The sequence below is a fragment of the Coturnix japonica genome, chromosome 3 (assembly GCF_001577835.2).
Source record: "Coturnix japonica isolate 7356 chromosome 3, Coturnix japonica 2.1, whole genome shotgun sequence".
Lineage (NCBI taxonomy): Eukaryota > Metazoa > Chordata > Aves > Galliformes > Phasianidae > Coturnix > Coturnix japonica.
In genome coordinates this window covers 61,564,633-61,590,270 of record NC_029518.1, presented here as the reverse complement: position 1 = coordinate 61,590,270, position 25,638 = coordinate 61,564,633, and the positions used below count along the sequence as shown (strand labels likewise).

Sequence of the window (25,638 nt, the reverse complement as noted above, 5' to 3'; positions counted from 1 at the left end):
TGGAGTTATCCCAGATTCATCCCGGGTTGCTAAGAATAGATGTGATTTATGTAATAGCTGGGTGTCAGGTACGCTCCACTAAACAGAGGGATAAACAAAGCATATTCTCTCTTTTCATCTGAGTAGAAGAGACCTAGCGGGACCTTTTTTTCCCACACATTACCCTACTTAGAAAGAAGTAGGTACAAATGACTGAGGAAGAAGGGGCATTTGCCGTTGCTTAAACACTAGCAGATGCTTCAGGCCTGACAACGGCATGGCAGGAGGCAGCTCCCTCAGCCTGGGCCAGCAGCAAGCTGGGAGTGCCCCTTGCAGGAGGCCTAATTTCATGGCAGGAATGTTCTCAGTAAAACAAAGGGGGCATTAGCAGAACACAGGGAAGTTTTCATGTACATTAGTTCTCCATATGTTTGGCTGTGGGCTGCAGTTTCAGAGTTTCATCACTCCTTGTTTATTATTTTTAGGACTAAAATCCTGGAAAACAGTGGTTTAAGATATTTAGTGGCCATAATTAATCCTTTCTACCAGCAACAGATGTGGGTTTTTCTCTTTTCATTCCTCCTCTCCTCTCCTCTCCTCTCCTCTCCTCTCCTCTCCTCCTCCTCTCCTCTTTCTCTCTCCTCTCCTCTCCTCTCCTCTCCTCTCCTCTCCTCTCCCTCTCCTCTCCCTCCTCTCCTCTCCTCTCCTCTCCTCTCCTCTCCTCTCCTCTCCTCCTGTCTCTTTCTTGACTTTGTCTTCTTCCCACCCCTGGCTCTACAGGAAATGGGAACATGAGTTCTACTCTCCTGCTCCATCTGAAAGAAATGAGGCACATCTTGGTCTTGCTCTGAAACCAAGCAGCTGGTGTGACTCTATGACTGTGGTGATGTGCATTATATAGCACATGGCACAAGGGCTCCTAGTCTAGAAATGTTATTGCATGATGCAGATTAACATGTAATAATAAAGTCTGAGGATCCCTGACCTAGATAGATAGGTGGGAAAATATATATATGTAGTCCTTGTATAAATATATATATATGCATACATATATATAGTCCAAAGCACACAGAGATTTTATTCATAAGCCTCTTCCTTACACAAGCATAAATCAGAAGAAACAACATGCAAATCTGTGAGAGTTATTCCACTATAAAATACCATAGGTGAGAGGAGGAATTGGACTTAGAACTCTTCATTGCAGGTAAATAAAGATTTCTTGGGGCTTCAAATTGCATTCCTGCTTGCTATTCTATGGGCTAATGACATTTCAAATCTGGATTACAGCAATATTTTCTAGACCCGGTAATATTACATTTAAGTCTGAGTGATTTAATGGGTGTTCACTGGTGATTTTGGTCCAGGTGAAGTGGTACTGGCCTCCAGCAATGCCTTAGGCTAAAAGCATCATGTGTTAGGAAAAAAACATTAACCTGCCCCTCAAACCTCCTCATTATTACATTTATAGTCCTGTCAACTGTCTTATGAGCCACTGGATACATAATGGAAGGGAGTTTATTGTTATTTTTATATTCTCTTGAATATTAAAAAGAAAATATATTGGAGAAAAAATACATGTAAGATATTACTAGATATAAATTCTAGACAGATGAGCCACATGGGTTATTTCCCATCTCACAATGTTGCTTTGCTATATGACCAGAATAAAGTTTTGGTCGGAAAAATAGGGTGATGTTGTTTATTCAGATACTGAACAAGGAAGTGAATTAATTAGAGAATGTAAGTCTTCATCTGGCTTCTTAAGTTATCTGCAGATGTGGGAGAGTGAGCGTTAAGGTTTTGGTCACTCCGTTATAAGGGAGTTATTAAGGGCTAAAAGGGAGATGCTATTCGAGGTTAATAAAGTGCCCCTTTTTCTCTTTTCCTTTTAAGTTTTCCTGTACTTAACAGCATCAGTAATTCTCAAAACAATTTGAAGTAACCATTTACAGTGTTAATGGCTCTTAATTCCTCTCTTTCTGTGGCTGTTGGGGCTCCATGCAGGCAGTTCTGGGAAGCACACAGACTGCGATTTCCTCGTTTTCCACCAGTTTACAGCTTGCCTTTTTAGCGTCACCTTTAGGAGGAAGTAGAGCTCTCACTGTGGCACTATCAGCTTAAGGATGGCAAAAGGGAAAAACCACCTGTCCGGAGAAAGGCACATTACTGTGGTTCACTGAGACTCCCAGCTCCACCTACACAACTGAGTTGTTTCTGGCTACTCAGTTTTCATGTTCATCACTTCAGGGGAAGCTGAGGAATGCACATCATGGGAAGTCTTGGCCTAGAAATGAGTTGCTAGAACTCAGGCTGACCAGTGCACACATAGACTGAATGGAGCTGCTTGCTACAGCCCTGTCTCTCCCACTCTCACCTTCCTTTCGTCTTCTACAGCATATTAATTTTATTTAGGGCTTCTGTTGCTGCTGAAGAAATGTCCTTAGCCAGTAGTGAGACAGCAATCTGGATGGAACATGAGTAAAAACCCCACATCGTGGATTTCAAGGTTTAAATGCTATTATTGTCCCATTCTGTGTTATTTCAGACGGGAAGGTTTCTGGGGAGAAGAACTTCCCTCTTGGCAAATCCTGCTTCCCACTACATTCATTTTCCCTTAGTTGCGCCCACCGTACTGTGGGCTTCACCAGTGGTTTCAGATCCAGCGTTCTTGCTGTGGTTTCAAAGCCTCAGCCTGAAGTTGAAAACACAGAGCTCAGCTGTTTATACACAAAATCAAATATGTAGCCACTCTGATGAAACAAGAGCCAACCTGGATTTCCATCGGGCATTAGCATAGCTTACATTCGCTGCTGTTGGCTGGAAGAGTGAAAAAGCCCTCAAAACAAAGGAACATGGGTGCTTTGAAAAGTCTGTGTTTTAAATACCACAGATGACAACTGCAATGATTCAAAAATGAAATCAATTTATCATCAGCCATTAATTACCAAATAGCTCTATTTTCCCCTTCTGCTTCATGTAGCTTAGACTTTTGCATAATTAGAATGAAAAATGGAGGCAGTGGGTCTTGCATTTAAATGACACCAAGTTTGTGTTTGCTCTTCAGAAAACCGTGGTCAAGGTTTTCAGGAGGAAAAGGAGACTGGGAGGGTTACATGGTCAAAAGGAAAAGCAAGCAAGGAGGGAAGCTTTGTTCTCTTTTAAGCAGGAGGACTGAAAGAAAAACTTCCAATTCCAACAGGATGGTTTTAAGTTGGAGGCAGCTGCTGTGTTTTGTTTTGTAGATCTGGGGTTTTTTTTGCACAAAGCTGCAAACATTGTAAAAGTCTGTTTTCATTCACACCTAGCATTGCTACGAGCTGTATTATAACCACATTCAGAGTGTGTCAGAGCCTGCCTCGGGGTTCCTTCGCAGCAGGTTTCAGCTGGAATGATTGGGTTTTTTTTTATATATATAATAATCATTCCATTCAAGTAGAACAATCATTATGAAAAATTACGAGCCATCTTGGGCAGGAAAACCCTGCCATGATAAACATGCTGAACGTTGTTCAATAAGCACATTGAAAACGGTGATCAAGCCTGGATGACTGTTCAGAGCCACTATGCTGGCTTCTGCCTAGTATATGAGATCTGGTAGTGAGAGAGCATTAATTCCCAGTAATGGTGACTAAGGCATGGCCTTGGCTACAGTTGTCTAAAAAGTAGATGCTCTGGAATGCCTGTGCCTCTTTGGACAGCCTGCATCACTACTGGGAACCCTGCACCAGAGACATCCTGATGTCAAACACACATGTGTTGGAGCACTAATTGCTGAGGTTGCTATCCTGGCCTGGTGGGGCTCGGTGAGAATCATTCTACGGGCAAGCCCCCAGGGTGGAGGATGAAGTGTTGAGGCAGACCTACAGGCTGCTGATGCCAAAGATTCATCCTGCTCACAAGTGTTGAATACATCAGTGCTTGAGATGGGGCTCTTGACCCAAAACTTTTTTGAGACTTGGTCATGCAACAGGCTGCAGAGATGGGGCTGTGCACAGGGCTTATCATCACAGAGGAGATCTGCAAGGAGATTTGCTTAGCTATTACTATTGCCTTTTGGGTGGATTGCTCTGAGGACAAGTGTTGGTGGTAAAGAAATGAGGGAAGGTTGGAAGGCAACAGGGAGACATGTTGTCCAGAAAGCTGGGTGGGAGGACTGGCTGGGGTATCTGGGAGGTGTTATTCTTTCTCAGCACCTATGCTGTGAAGAAAGGCTGAGGGAACTGGGAAGTGAAGCTGAGGTGTGTAAGTACTGGTATGACTAATTTGGGTGTTTGCTAGAAACCTCAATGTGCATTTCAAACTACTTCATAGTAATAGTAGTATATGGATTGCTGCTTCCCCTAGTCTTCGGCAGACTTCAAAACTCTGAGCCCCTGCTGAAAATATGTTTTAACAAACATATTTCTTAATAAAATAGTGTTTACTACTAGATTATCATTCAGAGGTTGTTGGTAGATGGCACTAATGGATGAACTTGGTGCCTGTGTTTGACAGCTGGTAAAAGCATTAATTATCCCATGCTTGAAGGCCCAGGCACAGCTCTTTTCAGGCTGCAGGATGTCCGTGTTGTGCCTGCAGTGTCACCTCATGGCCAAGTCCAAGCTCTGTGTCGGACACCTCTATCAAATGAAAGATACAAATGCCAACAGGAATGGCTTTTATTCCCGTCTTTGTGTGAGAGGAATCCGAATGACACATGATCGCTCAGGCCTGGCTTTCTTGGTGTTCCCGTATCGAGACCGAGTCATGTTTCTGCTGATGTGGTGTCTTCTGAGTAGCGCTGTGGTGTAGATTGCCCTGTGTTTCACAGGAAAGCGGATGAATGATATCAAGTCATTGAGCTCATAAGTAGCACACTGGCAACCCGCCACTAAAATATAAATACATTAAATGTACTAAAGGAAATGTTCATTCTGTTGTTTAGCGTTGGACATGCCCCAGTTAGGTAAATTTAATCTTCTCAAGGGTTGTTGTGTTACAGCTGAATGAGATAGACCCTTATCTCATTACCGATCTTTCTGTCATTCAGGTTTTGTGCTCTGACATTCGCGGTGTGCAGTGCGCTTGCCCAGTGATGGTGCTGTGAGCATTCCCCAAGGGAGAAGAGATGTGTAGGGGATCTGTTAGCACCTTGTGAACCCAGATCCTTACTCTCTGATATCTTCAGGGCTCTATATCCCTTGTCAGTCATAGTGCTGAGGATTTCACTTTTTGCATAGGAATGTACAAAATGGTCACTTTATCTGTATTAGAAAAGGTCTGAAATTCATAATTTCAGCATGTATTTTCTTCCCTTGGATCTCATATGTTAACTTCTGCGGTTCTTCTGGAAATCTCTTATCCACATGTCCATTCCCATGGTGGCCAGTGACCAAGCTCTCACTGGCCCCAGGTGTTAAGCATAACCCCGAAGCCAGCTGAGTGCAATAAAGAGAGGTGTTTCCATAGTTTTCCTGGGCACTGGGTCAGACCCGATAGCTGTGACCCCCCCCCCATGAACTCTCCTGGTTAACCCTGCTGTGGGGGAGCATTGCCAAATGGCTCCGCACTCACAGCCCCTTTACACCAGCTTAGCTCCCCTTGCCATTATACAGTGGACAGGAAAGGTAAGGCAGAAAAAGGAAGCAAAAAGAATAGGTGAGTAGAGAGGATCTGAACGCTTACAAAGACAGGTGATGCTCTATATGGGATGCGAGCACTTAAAAAAAATAAGACATTTGCTGTGTATTTTATAGATAAAATGTTATTGTATTAAACTGAAAGATATATGTTTCACCTATCACATCTGAACTAATCAGCGTAGGCTTTTAGAAGAAGTCTGTAATTACTCTGAGCATGTCATTAGTTAGATGTAAAATGAATGATATTGCTCCATTTTATTACCTCCAGTGATACAGCCATTTGTATCATAAATTCATTGACCTCATCTTAAATGATCAATCCTGTAAGACAGACTCGATTCATTAATTCTTAAGTGACATTTTTTTCTCCACCAGTCATTTCCTCCTCATCGGAGGGACTGTTTTTCTGCGTTTTAGTGTGCTATTCTAAGGTGTCCTGTCACCTGCATACAGCATGCACATCTTATACGAGTGTCTTAAATAAGCCACGTAGAGTGACTGCCTATATAGATAAATAGAAACACAGTGATGAAACACATAGACATGGCAGATACACATCTCTCACTGATGTTAACTTCAACGCTTTGGGATGCTGCATAAAATCAAGGAGATAGTTATGAGATATTTGGTCCATCCAGGGTGTTCAGAGGAACACAGTTATTGCCTTTAATTTCTGTGGCTTTCATTGATTGAATCTAGTGCTAAAATACACAGAATGGTCTGTGATCAATGCATGAGGGAGGCAGGCAGACTTCAGATTTTCTTGTACCTTGGTGAATTACTGAAAACAGGAAAAATCAGTAGAGAATTTCTAAGCAGGATTTCTAAATGTTTTACCCAAGAAGAGAAAATATTTGTTTAGCTGCAAGTGACATAGGGGTCCACTTGGGATAAACAAATCAATGCAGCAATAAAACAGGAGAGTATTTCAGTGAACTGATCAACTGCTGACTAATAAAATTAAATGATTAGGAGAAATGTCATAAGTGGTTTGGGTTTGGTTTTGATTTTGCTGTATTCTTCTTTTGGACTGTTTAATTGAAGGCACCAATGGAGGCTCTTCCTGGGGTGGTAAGAGGGCTGTATCTTCCCTTGTATTTCTCAGGTGCTTCTTTGGCACCAGGTGTACAAGTTGAGAATTGGTTTCCTTTCTTTTTCCTGGGGGAAGGTGAAGCCTTGGCTGCAGAGTGCTTTATGTCCTGATTACATACGTGCAAAATAGATAGATAGCGTTTTTTACTGTAGGAGTGAGTTTTGCATCAAAAATTGCTTTAAGGTAAATCCATCAGCATCACCGAGGCAAACAGCACTTTATTAACTCACAGCATAGACTCACAGATTCCTCTTTTGTCAGCTCGGATGGTTGTGGCAAGCCAAAAAAATTCAGGAGGTCAATTACAAGGTGTTTCCATCAGCTCATCGTGGGATGGTGTGGTGTTGATTTGCCAAGGGGGTGGCACAATCCATCCAGTGCCAAATACCTGAGATGGTTCAATGCCCATGGCCACGTGTTTGCAGCAAGGGGTTGCAAGGCCCCAGTGCTGGAGCCAAGGGAGAGATGGCGCCTTGCAAAGCCACGTAAAGCCTCATTTGTAACACACAGAGGGACATTCTTCCTTGTGTGAGTCATCATGGGGGGAACATGCCCACAGGAAGGCTGCAGAAGCACCATGGAATTAGATGCCCTGTGGTTTATCTCCCATTGTGCCTCATCCTTGTGCCCAACCTGGGCCTGGAATTGCTGTGCTTCAGCAGTGACTTCATAGCTGTTCCTCCAGCAATTATTCAGTTTGATTTAAAACCTGGGATAAAATCTTCCTGCTAGAGAAAAGGAGTGTGGGTGTGAATGGGGTGTGGAGGCAGGGAAGGAATCAAACAGCAACTAGACCGGGAAACCCAAATGTTGCAGAGCCAAAATCGGCGGTCTGATAGTGTGCTGGGGGTGTGTGTGCATGTGTGTGTATATGTACGTATATATATATAAGATATATTACTGAAAACTCAAAAATGTCACCACTGTTTATATTACAAGAAAGCTGAGAGTTAAATGAGATGGGTAATCAGATGCCCGACATATGTTGTTTTGAATTGTTTATATGGCCAGTCGTTATTAAAATTAATTATCCTTTTAATGCAGACTTTTCACAATCATATTCCTTTTTTTTTTTTGTTTGTTTTCATACAAAGGGTGCAGTCATTCAAAGCGGGCTCAAACTGCCTGTTTGGAAAAGGCAGAGCAAATGATACCCCAGTGTATTCTGACATGGTCATAGGCTCAGTGTGCGGATAGGAAGCACCGCGGATCTCTGCCGGTGGAGTATTTTGAGAGCTAATGTAAATGACAAGGAGGCTTTTTTTTTTTTAACTGTGTGTGTAAAATTCTGTCAAAAAAGTGAGGCACTGAAAATTCTGACATCTGTTTATCTGTTTATAGCTATGGCAAGATTACTCATATTAATTCTTGTTTAAAATGCCATATGAAGGAAAGGCATTTGTGCAAACAAGAGTCATATTTGAATTGTAGATCATGTCTTCACCATCTGTGAGAGCTGTTGGTGTTGCAAAATTAATGTGTTAATGAAATCACAATAATTTCTCTGAAGTAATGGATTCTGAAGCCTGGAATGACTATTTTTTGAACTTTGGTGCCTGGTGGTTTGCAACTGAGAAAACCTTTCACAGCTTCATTAGTTCTGCAGCCTCACTTTAGAAAAAAAATTGGCTATAGCTTTACCACACCAGTAGTAACACGGAAAGGGATTAAATGGAAAGGAGGTGAATTTAAAAGAAAGAAAAGAAAAAGCCCACAGTGCAAACTTTTTACTGTGGCCTTATCGCCAAGAAGGTTTAGCCAAAGTGACCACTATGCAAAAGAGGGCAAAGAGCTCAGAAACATCGTGAGTTAGGACTAACTTGAATGTCCCACAGATTTCCTGACTATTTCCAAGTTACTGTCTGGAATAATGGGCAGGGGATGAATGATGCTCTTGCTTTGTGATGCCACTTTAAAATACCACACCCTTTCCACCTTACTATTTAATACCATTAATAAAGTATAAAATATTACAGTTTATGATGTAGTGGCAATGGTTTACGTTCATTTCCAGTGGCTTTCAGTGTCCTTTCCCTCTTGTTATATTTACCATCTAGTATTGCATTGGAGATGGTAACAGTGTGTTTAGTTTACCACTGACGAGTAATCACAGCCATGTTCATATGGGGCTTTTTTATGTATACATATGTGTGCTATAACAGTTTATGCCAGCTGAGGAATCTTTGCTGTGGCATGGCTATAAAATATGTGACGTACTGTATAAGACAGAATTGAGACCGTAATAGCCAGTAAAGGAAGCAGTATTCCATTCTCCAATATTTTGGGTGAAAAAATGTTAGTTTTCACAAACGTAACTTTTTTTTTTAATGCTATAAAAATAATGCATTTAGAAAGCAACTGAAAAATGACTTTTAAAATAACACTATGAGGAGAAAATTACTTTTCTTACCTGATTTGATTTTATTACTGTGTTGTAGGTATGTGACTGGTGTAAGCACATAAGACACACAAAAGAGTATCTGGATTTTGGGGACGGGGAAAGAAGGCTTCAGTTCTGCAGTGCAAAATGTCTCAATCAGTACAAAATGGACATTTTCTACAAAGAGACACAGGCCAATCTTCCAGCTGGACTGTGCAGTACATTACATCCTCCAGTCGAAAATAAAGCAGAAGGCACTGGAGTACAGCTGCTGACTCCAGATTCTTGGAATATACCGCTAGCAGATGCTCGGAGAAAAGCCCCATCCCCAGCGTCTGCAGCTGGCCAAATTCAAGGTCCTGGACCATCAGCCTCTACCACTGCCTCTCCGTCTGACACTGCCAACTGCTCTGTCACTAAAATCCCCACGCCAGTTCCCAAACCTATTCCCATCAGTGAGAATCCAAATATTCCGCCGGTTTCTGTCCAGCCACCTGCTAGCATTGTGCCTCCAATTGGTGTCCCACCTCGCAGTCCTCCCATGGTGATGACAAACCGTGGGCCAGTTCCGCTGCCCATATTCATGGAACAGCAAATTATGCAGCAAATCCGTCCGCCATTTATTCGTGGGCCGCCTCACCATGCTTCAAATCCTAACAGCCCTCTGTCAAATCCGATGATCCCTGGAATCGGTCCACCACCAGGTGGCCCCAGAAATATGGGTCCCACCTCCAGCCCCATGCACAGGCCAATGCTTTCCCCTCACATCCACCCCCCCACGACACCGACCATGCCTGGGAACCCTCCAGGCTTGCTGCCACCCCCTCCTCCTGGAGCCCCTTTGCCCAGTCTTCCCTTTCCCCCCGTCAGCATGATGCCAAATGGTCCTATGCCTATGCCACAGATGATGAACTTTGGGCTGCCATCCCTTGCCCCGCTGGTGCCACCCCCGACTCTACTAGTGCCATATCCTGTCATTGTCCCTTTGCCCGTCCCCATTCCCATCCCCATCCCTATCCCTCACATCAACGATTCCAAACCCCCCAGTGGTTTCTCCAGCAACGGTGAAAACTTCATTCCGAGTAACTCCAGCGAGACACCTGGAGCAAAGCCACCCAATAGCTCTTCATCCCCTCGAGAGTCAAAGCAAGGATCGTCCAAACCCTCCGACTCTTCTCCGAGCTGCTCAGGCCAGTCCCTAAATCAAGCTCAAGTGCTTCAGGAGCACAGTAAAAATGAAGTTGTTGACTTGACTGTCAGACCTAGTAGTCCTGTGAACAGTAAATTTGGTTTCCCCAGTGTGCTACAGGGTCCGCAGGATGGTGTGATAGACCTAACGGTAGGCCACCGGTCTAGGCTGCACAATGTTATCCACAGGGCTCTACATGCCCAAGTGAAAGTCGAGCGTGAGCCTAACAGTGTTGTAAATTTGGCTTTTGGTAGCTCAGACAAAAGGAACTGCAGTGACTGCAGGGACAATTGCAGCCCCATTGACTCAAAGACATTACCATGTGGTGACGCAGCCCACTGCTGCCCTGTTTCCTTGGCCTCCGGCACACCGGGACTGGAAGCTGGAGCAGCCGTGTGCAATGTCATTGTGAATGGCACAAAGAGCACAGAGGGTTCCAAGAACCCAGAGCCACCCCAGGATCCGAAAAAGCTGCAGCCCCCAGAGGAGCTGGCGGTGAGCGAGCTGGAGTCTGTGAAGGAGAATAACTGCGCATCCAACTGCCACCTGGAGGGAGACACTGGCAAGAAGGCTGGGGAAGAGCCCCTTGCTGGAGGAGACAAGCAGGACCCCAACCTCAATAACCCGGCAGACGAGGACCATGCGTATGCTTTGCGGATGCTGCCCAAGACAGGTTGCGTGATCCAACCTGTGCCAAAACCAGCAGAAAAGACTGCTATCGCACCGTGTATTATGTCAACGCCAATCCTCAGCACAGGGCCAGAGGATCTGGAGCCACCATTGAAAAGGAGGTGTCTCCGAATTCGAAATCAGAATAAGTAAAGGTTTGTGTCATCACTACTGCCTTCTGTGTGAGTGGAATGGTTATTTGCAGGTGTGAGGTCAAATGTGGCTGTGGCCTTTCTAAAACAGAAGGACACACATTCCAATTTATCAGCGCTTTAAGAAAAGTATTGGTATTTATGTTTTAATATTATTCTTTGTGTTGCACTGCATTTGTTCTTGTCAGTACTCCATCCGTCAGTAGCCTCATTACACTTCTGCTCAGAGAACATTTTGTGATGGTGCTGGCTGTGTGTTGTGTATGTCAAATTCAGTGGTTTTCTGCCTAGGATATGGCTTAGGTCTGGGCCATTAATCTGCTTACTTATTCCAGCTGAGTTACCCAGCAACTCAAGCCTTCATGATGATGATTGAAATTGCCCTGCAGCATGGCATACAGCAGGATTACCCAGCTGCTTACAGTTAGCTTGGATCCAGTTGACTTACCAAATGGTCATCTCCAGCCATCTTGTTTTGGCCTGCCTCCAGACCGTATTCTCACTTCCAGCCAGGATGCTCTCCAGGGCTGAGTCTCTCTTGCTGAGCCCTCCTTCCTCGGGTGCTGGCACTTGGGGACTACCTGCTGTTGCACCTGCTCACTGTGGCTTAGCTTAAGGGGCACTCAATAGGTAGCATGCAGCTGTGGGTCTTGCCACGGGGCTTTCCTCTCTTAGCTGAGGCACTTGTCTTTGGCAGTTGAGATTTCCATCAGCCCTGCAGTTGCTATGGGTGTGTGGTCAATGGGAGAGCTGCAAAATGAGGCAGCAGTTTGGGTAAGTCCACCAACAGGTGGCTTGGCCAAGGTTTCTGCAAGAGAGGCAGAATCCTCCCCCACTCTTCACTACTTATTCCCAACTTACCGATCCCTCTGATAAAACAGCACCTTTATAAAGCTGTTAGCTTAATACGTGACTATTGCTTCAGACTTGTAAGCAAGAAACAAATGTAATTGCATTTGTTTAGATTCACAAGCATGGAGAATTTCTTTCAGGAAAAGGGAAAATGGTGGGTGTTAGTAGAAATCTGTTCAGCAGCAAAATACTGATGTTTTGCTGGATGTGGCTTGGGGAGATGCCAGATTTCATTATAATCCATGGAATATTCTGTAGCCTCCAGTAAATCTGTGTCCCTGGTAGCACAAATAGTGACTGCAGCAGTGCAGTATGAACATTACCTTGAGCAGCTTGGCATCTACAGCCGTAGATAGTGCCTGTTGTGGGAACTGAGACATTGCAGTATCTCCCTGCTCCACCAGTGCGGGCTAATCGCACCATCAAAGAAACCACAGTGTAGCCAGGACTCCCTTGTATTTGTTACTCTCCCTGGTTTGGATGCACTGTATGTCTGTATATTCTATTATTTGGTTATTTAAGCAGCAAGATCTTTTTTGTATAGCACAGTGTCCCGCCTTTGGAGCTTGAAAATTCGTTTCTGCATAAATGTACATATGCTTTTACTGAGGGGTGGGGACTGGATCAAATGAGAAGCCCACTGTTTGACTGAATCCCTTTTATTTAGTTTTAAGACAAGTGTGGTTAACACAACTCCTCCCACCTCAATCCACCTCTCCATCACTGTGCTTTATTTCAGTCCAGTGCTAAAAGACTTGTGCACTTGTGTGCTGATGCTGTATTCTTACAGGCTGTTTCTTAGCGTGCACTGACTTCCATGTGTGCATAGCTTGCCTGGACCACTCAGGCTGCATTAATGCCACTTCTCTGAGGTCTCAGCAGTGGGATGGCTTTAGTGTCATTCAAAGCCTTTAAACTCAGGGAGAGTTGTGGCTTCACTGAGCTGTGTACTCTTACCTGTTGACATGATAATGCATGACATCGAGGATGGTGTTTGACAGAGGGATTGGGCAAATGGTACAGTCTGCACTGAAAAAAGAGATGCTTTTCCACTCGGTTATTGTTCTCGGCTGTTTATATTCTCTAAATGTCAATAGCTAGCACTTCGGTTATCCTCAGGAATAACCATTTTCCCATTCACCCAGTTTTACACAGTCCTTTGTCTCAGTGTAAGGACTACCTTACAGGAAGGTTCTTGGTTAGCCAGGCAAACCCAATCTGACCCTATGTAGACATCAGTAATGAAGACACAGCTGATCTCATTGTCTGAACTCTCTTTTAAGCCAGACTAGAGAAAGAGGCGCTTCAAAGAGACAGTTGAGCTCATCCTGAATCCACAGTGCAGACAGCTGAGATGAATTGTGCCCTAGGAGCACCTATTTCTCTCTGCTGTGAAGGAAACTGAGGGTGACTGGTGCAGATCTCGACATCCCCATACACACTGGAATTGAAGGGAGACAAAGCCCAGCCTAGTTGTCTGTCATGCCACTGCTGCTTCATGCAACAGCTTGGCATAGCACAGCAGTGGCTATTAGTCAAGCTGTGCTCATCCCTCCTTTCTTCACAAAAAAAGAAAAGAAGTAGCCTCTATGCAGACACGTGAAACCAGGATCTTTGTGTGTTTCGAAGGAAAGAGGATACCCCAAATGCGCTGCAGAAATAAACAGTTTGATAAGCATCTCATTCCAGTGGGTACCTCAGTGAAATGCGGGTGGGTTTTGAGTCTCTCAAGGCACGCACAAGTGATTTGTGTAGGCCCGATGATTGATTTGAGGTGAGGACTCTTTGGTTTCATGCAGAGCCCTCCTTTCACTAGCGCTGGTAACAATGAGTCCAGGGGGGGCGTGGGACCTATTTTTCTATATTACATATTTCTGGCCTTCAAGAAGCTTGTCTGCAAGAGCTGTGCAGGACTCAGAGCTTCTGTGTCCACACAGTTGGGGACAAATGTTGGGCGCAGTATCGCTTCAAGCTTACGCCACAGCCTGGACTTCCACCACTCCCATGGCTTCTCTGCCCATGCCTTGAGAAGGGTGGAGAGAAAAGCCTGCTCTATCAGCAACATGGCTGTGGGGAATATCAAACACCAGAGCCTCCCAGCCTGACAAAAACTCTAATAAAAACCCAAAAAGATTAGGTTCTGCACTACTAATTGTGCTGACTGGGGCCCTCAGCATTGTTCATTGCACTGGTCACATTGACCTGAGAGAAGAAAATGTCCAGAGAGTTGTCTTTTTCTCTCTTGATCCCCTCCTCCAGCAGGAATGTCTGAACACATTGCCATAGCGTGCAGCTTTTCCTGGATTTTATTTCCTATCAAATTGTATGAAATGAAGGAAATTAGCCAAATATTTTTATGCTACAGTTCTTGACAGACAGATTGAATTCAAGTAATGGCAACGTGGACTCTCTATAAAGGAATCAATGTAAGCGTGACCTTTTCAGGCAAGTTGCCAAACTCCAGATTATTTAACGTACCAATTACTTGATTATTGAAAGTGCTAATCAGCAACATAATCCTTGATGTTAAAGTTTAGTCTCTGAATCAGGATGTGAACTGTCAAGCTGTTCTAGTTTGATGCAATTCAAAGAGGTGGTAAAAGATGTCCCAGTGCCAGAGTCCTACTATGATAGAGCACTGAAGCAAGGAAGACTGTTCAGTTCAGTTTTCTTGAGTTTGAGCAAAAATAGTTTTAAATTAGTGTTGCCTGCCTGCATTCTCTATGTGCAGGAGGGTTCAGCCTTAACCCCACAGTTCTGGTGTAGGATATGGTTTCCTAAGGAAAACTGAACTGAAAACTCCAAAGATTGCTTGACTTTAATGTAATAGTACTGGTAAATTGAATGGAAAATGACACAGCGCAGGCTAAACTCACATCTAACTTCTGTGTATGTGCATGTGTGTGTATGTTTGTTACTTGTCCTAAGTTGGGGGCAGAGGGGTAAAGAAAGGAAGGAGCTTTTCTGCTTGTATAAACAGAATTTCTCCCAGAAGTAATGGGGATAGTAGGAGTGTGGCCACCTACTGAACCAACTCATATGTCTTGGGGTCAGCATCTGATGAGTTATAAGCCCAAACTTCCAGCTGTCTAGTCGATATATTGAGGTCATCCTTACATAGTAGTCATAAAAGTATACAATGAGCAGAATACTCCAGTTTAGGCTAGAAGTAATATATATTCCATTGTGAATTCCCATGCCCATAATGGTCCAGCACAAGATTTCCTTCTCTGGTCAAAATTCCTGAGGCAAGAGCCATAACTATTAACCTCCCTTTCTGTCCTAAGAATTTTTATAGCTAACCCATCATTGTAGCATCTATCTACCAGCATCATACCCTGCTCTTATTGCTCTGACCAGGCTAGAATTTGACCTTAAAGGTCTGCTTCAAAACAGATTTTGTATAGTTGCACACATTTTTATGCCAGTCATCTTTGTTGACAAGCTATTATGGGCCAGAGCCTTAGCTAATTTTAACTGGATATAGTTTTACTGGTGTTAAATTAATTTAAATCGGCTAAGTAATTGAACTAATACACTTAACACCTACTCTTATGGTTCAGAATTTTTCCTTCATCTGGCTTCTTATGAGCCTACAGAATATTTCCATTTATTCTAAGGGTGAGAGGAGAGACTGTTAACACCACATATCCTTAAACACATTTGGTTGAAACTGATGTTTTGCCCTTGAGAGCTGCCTGGCTCAAGCAGTGTGATCTTACGTTTAAAAATGGCCTGAGTAGCTTTTCAGGTATATGGAGTCAGAAAAAAGTGTTTCTCTAAAGAAAGGGAAAAAGGGAGGAAGGGAGGGAAGAAGGGAAGGAGGGAGGGAGGGAGGGAGGGAAGGAGGGACAGAGAGAGGGCAGAAGAGAGAGAGAGAGAGAAGAGAAGAGAAGAGAAAAGGAAAAAGAGAGGAGGGAGGGGAGGGAGGGGAGAAGGAAGGAAGGGAAAGGAAGGAAGGAAAGGAAGGAAGGAAGGAAGGAAGGAAGGAAGGAAGGAAGGAAGGAAGGAAGGAAGGAGAAGGAAGGAAGGCGAAGGAAGGAAAGGAAGGAGGGAAGGAAGGAAGGAAGGAAGGAGGGAAGGAAGGAAGGAGAAGGAAGGAAGGAAGGAAGAGAGAGGAAGAGAAGGAAGGAAGGAAGGAAAGGAAAGGAAGGAAAGGAAGGAAGGAAAGGAAGGAAGGAAGGAAGGAAGGAAGGAAGGAAGGAAGGAAGGAAGGAAGGAAGGAAGGAAGGAAGGAAGGAAGGAAGGAAAGAAAGAAAGAAAGAAAGAAAGAAAGAAAGAAAGAAAGAAAGAAAGAAAGAAAGAAAGAAAGAAAGAAAGAAAGAAAGAAAGAAAGAGAAAGAAAGAAAGAAAGAAAGAAAGAAAGAGAAAGAGAAAAAGAAGGAAAGGAAGGGGAAAAGAGAGAAACAAAAATGAGGAGAAAGGAAAGAAATAAACAGAAAAAAGAAAGGGTTCTCAAAATATTGAAGTATAAAATGACATACTTGCAGAGCTGCTTTCAGCTCCCACATCTTGCTGCTGGGATGTGGGAGCGATAGCTTCAATCTCGGTGGCAGTAAATAGTATGTTTGTGGTACAGTGCTGTAGATCAGTGTACATGCCTTGAAATCCTTTCAACAAGTGCTAGTTTCTCCTGATTTTCCTCCTGATTTTCCATAAAACCTCCCAGGGCATATGTTTTAAATAGAAAATCTGATTCCTGAACGCAGTTTAGAAAATACCTACACCTTGTCTTTTGCAGAAAGTAGTTGGTATCTAGAATTCTTGGCAAATAAAACACAAGGACACATCTTCAGCCACCTAAGTTCCCCTGACACAGCTCCATGTCATTCCCTCGGGCCTTGTCACTGTCACACATAGCAGAGCTCAGCACTGCCCCTCCGCTGCCTGTGAGTGTGTAATAGGTGTAGGGAGAAGCTCAAGCTCTCCATCAGTGTGTTCTCATTCTGTTGAACTACCAAAGCCAGTGGTGCACATAAAATTTATGGGGAGAAAAGCACAGCTCATGGTTAAATACGGAGTGTACAACAACAAAGATCAGAGTTAAGCAGACAGCCATCCTTGTAAAAACATAATCAGAGCCAACTATTACCTTTTACAATTCAGAGGACAAGGTGTTAGACAGCACGTGCCTCATTGCCACTGAAATCTGATAAAGAGTTAAGCGCTCAAATGCCTTTGTGAAGCTTGACCCTGAGGCAACCATGGCCAACTTCCGAGCTGAGTGGTGAACTCTGAAGAGCTGTGAGGAGCTTGTAAACTGTTTCTCAGTGTTATGAGAAATACCTGAATGTGGGTCAGGAAGGAGCAAAACACTTTTGAAGGTGGCGGTTGCAAAAGAGCTGGACATAATCAAGCAGTGAATGACAGAGATGAAGAAAAAGAGAATTCCTGTTCAGAAATCTATGGGAGAATCAAGCAAAGCAGAAGCAAAGCTGTTTGTGCAAGATATCAGGAGGAAATCAAGGCTATGCCAAGCAAGATTTTCTGAAGCATTTTTTATGTTTCCAGATTACCTCCTGAGTCTCTTCCTGTCTAATTCTTAGGTTAACTACAGCAAACCAGGGAAGTTCAGTACGCTGCTGGATGCCTCCACCAGTCAAGGCCTCACAGCTCAGTCTTACCTGAGCCGTAACCTTACCTTGTTCATACTTTTTAGATAAGAAGATGCATTTCGCTCCTGGGACCAGGGACTGCGGAAGTACATTTGACCATCTCGTAAGAGATATGAATCAAACTCCAGCATTTTACAAAACCCTCACATATTCCACATTCTCTTCTGCCATGACAATTACAGTTAATTAAATGCCTGGGCTTGATCCTTTGAAGCAGTGTACACGCTTAGCTCTTGGAGCTTCTAATGAAAGCTGAAGGCTCTCGGCACATTACAGAATGAGGTTCTGTCTCTGACTTATTTGCATAGCTTTACTTCCCCAGACACAATTTTGGTATTTGAAAAGAATGGTGTCCCTGTACAACATGTGTCTCAATTTGTAACGATATCCTCTCTGCAGCTGGCTTGCTTTTCCTAGTGTTTCTGAAACATTACTGTCTTAAATTCAAGCCAACCTACAACAACAAATTATCCAGCGGCAAAGAGGCTGAGCTGTGTTTGTTGAGAGGACATCCCCAGACTCTGCTGTGCTCCTTCTTCCAGCTCTGCTTTTGGACTTTCAGGCTGTGTAATGTAATCGGCTCCTATAGAAGCATACAACTCCAAAAAAAAAAACAAAACACAACCACCAAACCAAAACAAAAACCAAACAGTGTTTTAGGGGTTGGGTAGTGCAGAATAAAACAAATATCAAGTTGCAGCTTCTCTGGAAAGATCTGCATCCCATCATTGGTCAACTGATATTTAAACCTAAGGTTAGAGCAATTTTCAGCTATTTATTTGGAGCCCACATGGTAAAATGCAAAACTTTGTGTCACTGTGATCTGCTGCCTGCTTACACTCCAAATATTTAGAAGCTTTCGTGAACCACTTTGTGCTGCCACTTCTAAGTTTCTTATCCAAAGGCAAAAAAAAATACCCTTCACCACAGGAATTCTGCAATTGAGAGATGCTTGAAGGCTAGCATAAATAAAAGGTACATGATGAGGTCACTGAAGATTTGAATTCTGACCCTAACTTCCAAAGTTCAATTAACATGCCAATTAGGTTTTATTTGAAGCAGTTCAGCAGTTATTGCTGGACCAGTTACTTTGGTGGTAAAGATATTGTTTCTGTTTTCTTGGGGATGGAGGGCACATAAAAAACAGGGAAAATCTGGGCAGCCTATTCCAGTGCTATGTCACCATCAAAGTAAAACATCAAAGTAGTTTTTCCTCTTGTTCATATGGAACTCATGATGTTCCAGTTTGTGCCTGTTTCCTTTTGTTCTTTCTCTGGGCACAGTGACAGAACAAGAACAGCACAGAAAAGAGCACCACAGGAAAGAACCTGGCCCCATCTACCTGACAATCTCCCTTTAGATACTGATAAGCAAGTTCCTTGTCTTTCTTGAACTGGAGAGCCCTAAACTGTGTACTACTCCAGATGAGGCCTCATCAGGGCAGAGTAGTGGGCGAGGATCACCTCCCTCCACATGCTCTGTGGTGTTCCACAGATGGCTGAGATTGGAAGTCCAGAGCTGTCATGGCATTTTCTGCTTTTCATGACTTGCCTGCGTACCTCAAAATGCACACAAATGTGAATCAGAGCGAAAGCCCAGAGAATGTTGGTGCTGTGTGGCTGGGCAGAAAAGTGTAGCTGACATGGGTTTTGTCATTAGTTCAGAGTGAAAATGAAGGGGAGTTTAATTGAACTGCCTGAACACTTGTCCTACAAAAGGTTAAAAGAAGATAAACTTCTTTGAAATGGTGTAAAATTATGTTAAGAAAATATTTACAGAGGTCCTGGGGAAATTGCTGATATGATGGTCTCTCTATCTGCCCACCTTGGCTGGTGGATAGAGAGGTTCTTCTAGGCATGTTTTGGAGTACCTAAGGCAGCACCTGCTCTGCAGGAAGAGGACAAGGACACTCGAGGTGTGAAAATGGAAATCCAAGATGCTGCAGCCTGAGTTGCTGGTGACAGCTGTTATGTATAGGAAAATACAGACCTGATGATTAGAGGACATTCCAGTGGGAGGTAGAGCGCAGGTTGTCTATCTGACTGAAAGTGAAGAAGGATCCATAGCTTGCAAGAACAGAGCAGAAAGAAAACACCACCCTCAGAATCAAGGGGTGGTGCAGAAGAAGAATAACCTTGTTATCCCGTTTGTACTGAAGACCTCCCCTGACTCTTGCCGTATGGTGGCCTCCCTTCATGGGAAGATAAATCATCAAGAATTCAAAAGGGAAGGTTTTAATGAAGAAGCTTTAAGAATAGTTGAAAAAAAATAGAATAAACTACAGAACTATTACAAGTAACAGATGACTCCAGACTGTTTCCACGGCTGAGCTTGCTCCCATGCTGACTTTAGATGCACACTTGTGGTTTATTTTCAGAGCAGTTTCCCTGAGAAAAGAATTGTGATGCCTTTTCTCCAGGGCCGTGCATGTCCCAGATGAACCAGGCCTCCTCTAGCACATCAACATTCATTGTCCGGGTGAATTAACTGCTGTGCTAAATGATGAAAACTCTGCCAACTCTGCCCACATCAATGGCTGCCTTGCCCCTCCCCACCCAGCATCTATTTTTTCCTGAACAATATGATGCAAATCTGGAGACAGAAACATTCAGTGGAGCACAGAATGAGAGGGAAGCAGACATGAAAAAAAACCCTCTGTGAGTGCACACATGTCCAAAGCCAGGTCAATGGCATGGCTGTCTGAGGAGTTAGGGCACAAGAGGAGCAGCTATTCCCATCTGCTAGTACTGCCATGGCATTAGCCCAGCTCTCACCTACCTTGATGATATCCACATCCACACAGGTGGACTTTCCACATTACCCATCTGAACTGGGTCATCATTCAGTGGAGCTACTCTCCTTCCCTATGCTGTTCTCCTAAGAAGTCATTTGTTTTTGGGGGGAGATACAACTAGCTGATTGCATTGTGCTGGCCATGCGCACTGGTGTTGGCACAAGGTGTAGAACATCTGACTGTGAAGTGGTAATGATCAGTACTTAATCTGTTTTTTATAAAACTTTGCATGCTGTGTCTGATATGGATTTTTATTCTGTCACTTGATTGCTACAAAGATGCATTCATCAAACACAATGACTGTCATGGGAACCAGTCACCGGGGAAGATGCTTCTCCAGCCTGTGCGCTGTTACATGGAGCCTATCTGCAGTGGGGGAAGATGAACTGGCTGCACAGAGCCAGCTGACTGCTCCACAGAGAAAGCACTGAGAGCCAGGGAGCATCCTCATGTGCTCCTTCCCAAATCACTTCTCACTCTGCTGAGCCATTTGAGGCCAACTAATGAGGGATGGACAGTCATTTTCTTTGATGTATGTTAAAAAACAGACAAAACAATTGAAGTGCAGAGGGAGGTTTCATAGAGAGGATGTAGAATTTGTTTTCACTGCTTCACTTCTTAGTTAATCTCAGAGCAAGGCCGCAAGCCAAAAAGTGACAGAAAGCAGCCCTGTACTTTATGAAGAGTACTCAGGAAGTGGACGCATCCCAATTCTCAGTCTAGTTCTTGTCCTCAGCACTCTGCTCACATGGCTCTGGGCCCATCGCCCTGAAACCCAAATGTCTCCCCTTACCCTATATATAGTGGTCTGGGTGCTCAGGGAGTTAACGCCGTCTTTGTCTGCTTTGCAGGAATGCTCGCCGACAGGGTACCTTGCATGGAGAAAGGGAGCAGAGCAAACCACATCGCTCCACCGAACGACACCAGCTGGTCCGCTCACCACCCCTCTGGCTAAAAGTCAAACAAATAACGCAGCTTCCCGTCACGAAGTCCCTCCGAGGAAGCCTCAGTCCCACGGGTGCCTTTGACCCAGAAGACAGCACATCATGGACCCACACAGTGTGCTCAGCATTCCCGCGACCGCCCCTCTTCTCCTCCAAGGAACGCTTTCTCCTCTTGGTTTCTTGCTGTGGGGATTTTTCACCCTGGTTTCAAAAACCACATGGACCAACGTAGGTACTTTTTCCCTCCCCAACTTCAAAGTTCAGATATTTGAGACTGGACAGTGATATGGATTTTTTTTTTCCTTTTTTTTTTTTTTTTTTTTCCTTCGAAAAACTGCTGTGGTTTTGCTGCTACACTAAGAATCGTGATTTGCATTGTATGGTTTTGGACCTATTCAATTTTTGATGGGGGAAAGGGGTAATACTGGAGTAGCAACGCTTCAGAGTCATCTCTGTCCTACCCACGATGCACTTTTAAATGAAGAGGTAGAATATTTTATTGGCTAATATACTTTCCTTGTTATTTTTACAAAGGCCACCTTTATCCTTTCTAATGCCATATTTTCAGTGTTACACTTTTATGGCTTTTAATTTTTGATTTGACAGATGTAAGAAGCAGCATGAATAGTTTATACTGTGGTTTTTCAGAGACTGAATGCCAAGAGAACTCAGTAAATGTTTATTCTTCTCAGCTTTCTCTTTAAATTCCCCTAAATAGCGCCCCATTTGGGAACAGAGCAAGAGTGTTGAACTAAAGACCAAAATTCCCTCAAGGTGTAAAATAATCTGAGGGGAATATTTGCTGGGCGTCACGAAAGACTCGGATGAAATTTCAACCCTGATGGTTTTCAGTGATCCAGGAAGGCAGTGAGACAATCTCTCCATATGCATAGCCCTTTCATGATAATTAGAATGGTATGGACAAACCAATGAAAACAAGGGTAAAGTGAGAAAGATCCCTCATGATTCTGTTTCACTGTTTGCTTTCTCCTGTCATGGTTAAGAGAAATGTGCAATTCGATCCTCAATCAGTGGGTGGAGGATAACAGGGTAGAATTTACTTGTGTGCACTTGTACAGTCGTAGCCAAGAGTCCAAAAGTACACTAGAGCATGTTATACTGGCACTGAATTGGTAAGAGAGTCGTGGAGTATCCCATTCTGACAAATACAAACTGAAACGAAACAAAACAAAACAACAACAACAAAAAAATACATAAGAGAAAAAAAAAACACTAAAAAAAATCAAAAAACAACAAAAAAAAATTAAAAAAATCAGATCACCTTGTGATACAGTGTAACTGTTTACTAACTCGAATAAAGCAGTTGTTCACTCTCCAGTGTTCAGAGCACACCTTTTCTATAAGGCTGCTGAGGGGCAGTGAGAGCAGTTGGCAGAAGCGGGGCTGACGGTGTTGGCGGTGCTGGGAATGAATGGGGTTTCCGAGTCAGCTGAGCCAGAGCCTTGTAGCGACGGTGCACTGTGAGCACTATGTATATACTGTATTTCTATATTTTCCTTTGTACAGATTCACTTAAGTCAAGCTACTGTTTTACAGGTGCTCCTTATTTATTAGAGCTGTGAAAGCTTGGAAAACACACCGGGCGAGCGAGCTCGCTTTTTAAAAAAAATAAAAAAAATACACACACACAAAAAAAAAGACAAAAAAAAAAAAAAAAAAAAAAAAAAAAAAAAAAAGAAAAAAGGGCGGGGGGGGAGGGGGGATTCGACAACTCCTGAGCCAAGGGAGAGAGCTCCAAGAGACAGCGATGAAACATCTTCAAGAGAGCAAGAACCTCAAGCACCCGCCGTGTGCTCCGCTTTCCTTCTGGGCTTGCAACACTTTTCTCTCTCCCTGACTGATGTCAGATTTATTAAAACAAAATAAATCTTCAAGAAAAAAAAAATGCACTTAAATGTGCTGTTGTTTTATTATTATTATTGTTTTCTTTTTGCACATGTGGTTATTCTGTCCTCTACCTGCCTGGTCACTGCTGACCCAAAGGTCACTCTGAGGGTTGAGAAATGTGCGTAAGTGATGGCACCTCTCCTGTGAAGAAAGGCTGAGCTTGTTCAGTCTGGAGCAGACCTCACTGCCACCTTCCAGTACCTGAAGGGAACTTACAGGCAGGAGGGAGACCAACTTTTGACACGGTCTGTTAGCGATAGTAAAACAGGAATGGCGTTAAACTAAAAGAGGGAAAATTCAGGTTAGATTTTAGGAAGAAATTTTTAAATTGGAGGGTGGTGAGGCACTGGCACAGCTGCCCATAGAAGCTGTGGTGCCCCATCCCTGGAGGCGCTCAAGGCCAGGTTGGATGGGCCCTGGGCAGATGAGCTGAGGGTGGCAGCCCTGCCCATGGCGGGGAGTGGGACTGGGTGGGCTTTGAGGTTTCTTCCAATTCAAGCCATTCAGTGATTCCAAGTGATCCTGGAGGCCATATCTATGTCCCTTCCATTTTCGCACCTCCATATCTCAGCTTCTGCAGTATTCAGGGTGTGGGGAAAGGACCCAACATCTCACTTTGCACTAAGATTCAGGCCCTGAAATATACAGAAGAGCCCCGTATGGGTGCTCTGACAGCAGCTTTGTTCCCTTCAAGGGGATATGTGTGAGCACAGTGTGCTCATGCCCATGCATTTGGGGCCTGTTCATGGAGTGTGCTCCACGTGCCTTTTGCAAGGATGTGGTTTTTCAGTGCATGAGCTCCCCCCGAAATCAAGCCTGGGCTGTTTGAAGAACCAAACTCCTCCCAAATGCCCCTAACTCTGCAACGGCAACATGCTTGCAGGCCCGGAGCTGTCTCACAGGAGGGTGTTTGCTTCCCAGCTCTTGGCCAGTGCTGCTGACAGAGGGAGCTGAAATGTCCGGTGAGCTTTGCAGCTTCTGACTTGATTTCATTAACCAGTCATGTAAGGAAAACAACAGCAGCAGAGGCGCGCTGCTTGGAAGGGCATGCAGAGCAGAGCTCGTCTCGCTAGTAAACAGCTTGCTACATCTCTATTTATTCATCTGAACTTGGCTATAAAATGAAGGCCGCGTGTATTGATTTTGCTTTTGTCAGTGGTCCAGAATTGTTAGCACACATTTTTCACTCTTCTGAAAAACAACAGACTCTACAGAGAAATCTTCCTCTCCTGTGAGCCGCTTTTTCCACTAATGGAATCGGGACGGCAGAGGTGCAGAAAGTGATGGGGGCTGAAGCTGGTTTGGGGTTTTCCAAAGGATCACAAACTTACCTTAGCTTTCTAATGTTCCTGCATTATGCTTTTCTTCCTCCCCCCCAACCCCAAATTCGGAACACGAACAACTGACTGAGACAGTTGAATTGGTTCATTGTTTGCTATTTTAAAAATATCTACAGCTGCGTATCTGTGGAGAAATCTCCAAGCACACATAAACCTTCAGCGAAATGCAGACCAAATGGTATGATACATTATGCAAAAGAAACCTGCTCTGTTTTTGAGGCCAAATCCACCCCTTGCATAATGCCAACAAAATGAGTGGAATTACACAAAGGACGTGAGAAGGTCCTTTGCAATTAACAGGAACCCAGCAAAGGGCTGCAGAATGGCTCTCGCTCGCCACTGACGTTATTTATTACAGACTAACTCACAATAACCAAGCCAAGCTCTTTCCCAGAGAACTGACCGTCAAGGAGGCAGATGAAGAAAATCCTGATGCACTGGGAGATGCATGGGAAGGTTCTGCCTGCAGCAACCATTGCACATGTGCTGTTGGGAGCTGCAGAGGCTGTGCTACAAGCAGAAGATGTGGCTTTGCCTCAAGACCCTGAATTCTGCCCCACCTGCACCCCCTCATCAGAGGGGTTTGCTGCAATCGAGCTGCTCGGGTCCTTCTGCTGGCACTGAATTCTTGTTGCCATCAAGCCTTGTCCTTGCTGCAAACACTCTGCATTAATTTACCTTCGTGTTGTCCTAGATGGGCATAAGGGCTTATATATTTGCCATTTGGTTATCTCAATTCCATGAATAAGATTGGTCCCATACAATGAAAGGATTTAGTGTCTTTTTTGGTTTTTGTTGGTTTTGTTTTTTGGTTTGTTTTTTTTTTTTTGTGCTAAATGATGGAAATAAATTTGCTTTGTTCAAATAAGCGCCACAAGCCAAATTTGCAAGGATGCTTATCCAAGTGAGATATCCCACTCTGAGATCCATATTTGGACACCCAAATCAACACTCAGCCAAACACATGCATGAGGCATTTCAGTGCCATTCGGAGTGTCCATATATAGAACTGGATGCTCTAACTTCACTGCCTTTGTTTTAAAAATAGGCCTGGAATATGGAAAGGCATCATTTAATAACAACTATGACAAACAAGTAGTGG

The 25,638-nt window shown here is 43.9% G+C and overlaps 1 protein-coding gene across 2 annotated transcripts in view; it reads left to right on the top strand.

The window, feature by feature from the left end:
- The window catches only part of SOBP (sine oculis binding protein homolog), a 98,478-nt gene extending 75,559 nt beyond the window's left edge, over positions 1–22,919 (top strand). For both annotated transcript variants that reach the window (XM_015858745.2, XM_015858744.2), the window contains 2 exons: positions 9,132–11,086; positions 21,196–22,919. In XM_015858745.2, coding sequence (XP_015714231.1) covers positions 9,132–11,084 — 1,953 coding nt within the window. In that variant the 3' untranslated portion in view covers positions 11,085–11,086; positions 21,196–22,919. The remainder of the gene's footprint in view (positions 1–9,131; positions 11,087–21,195) is intronic.
- Positions 22,920–25,638: the final 2,719 nt, after the last annotated feature.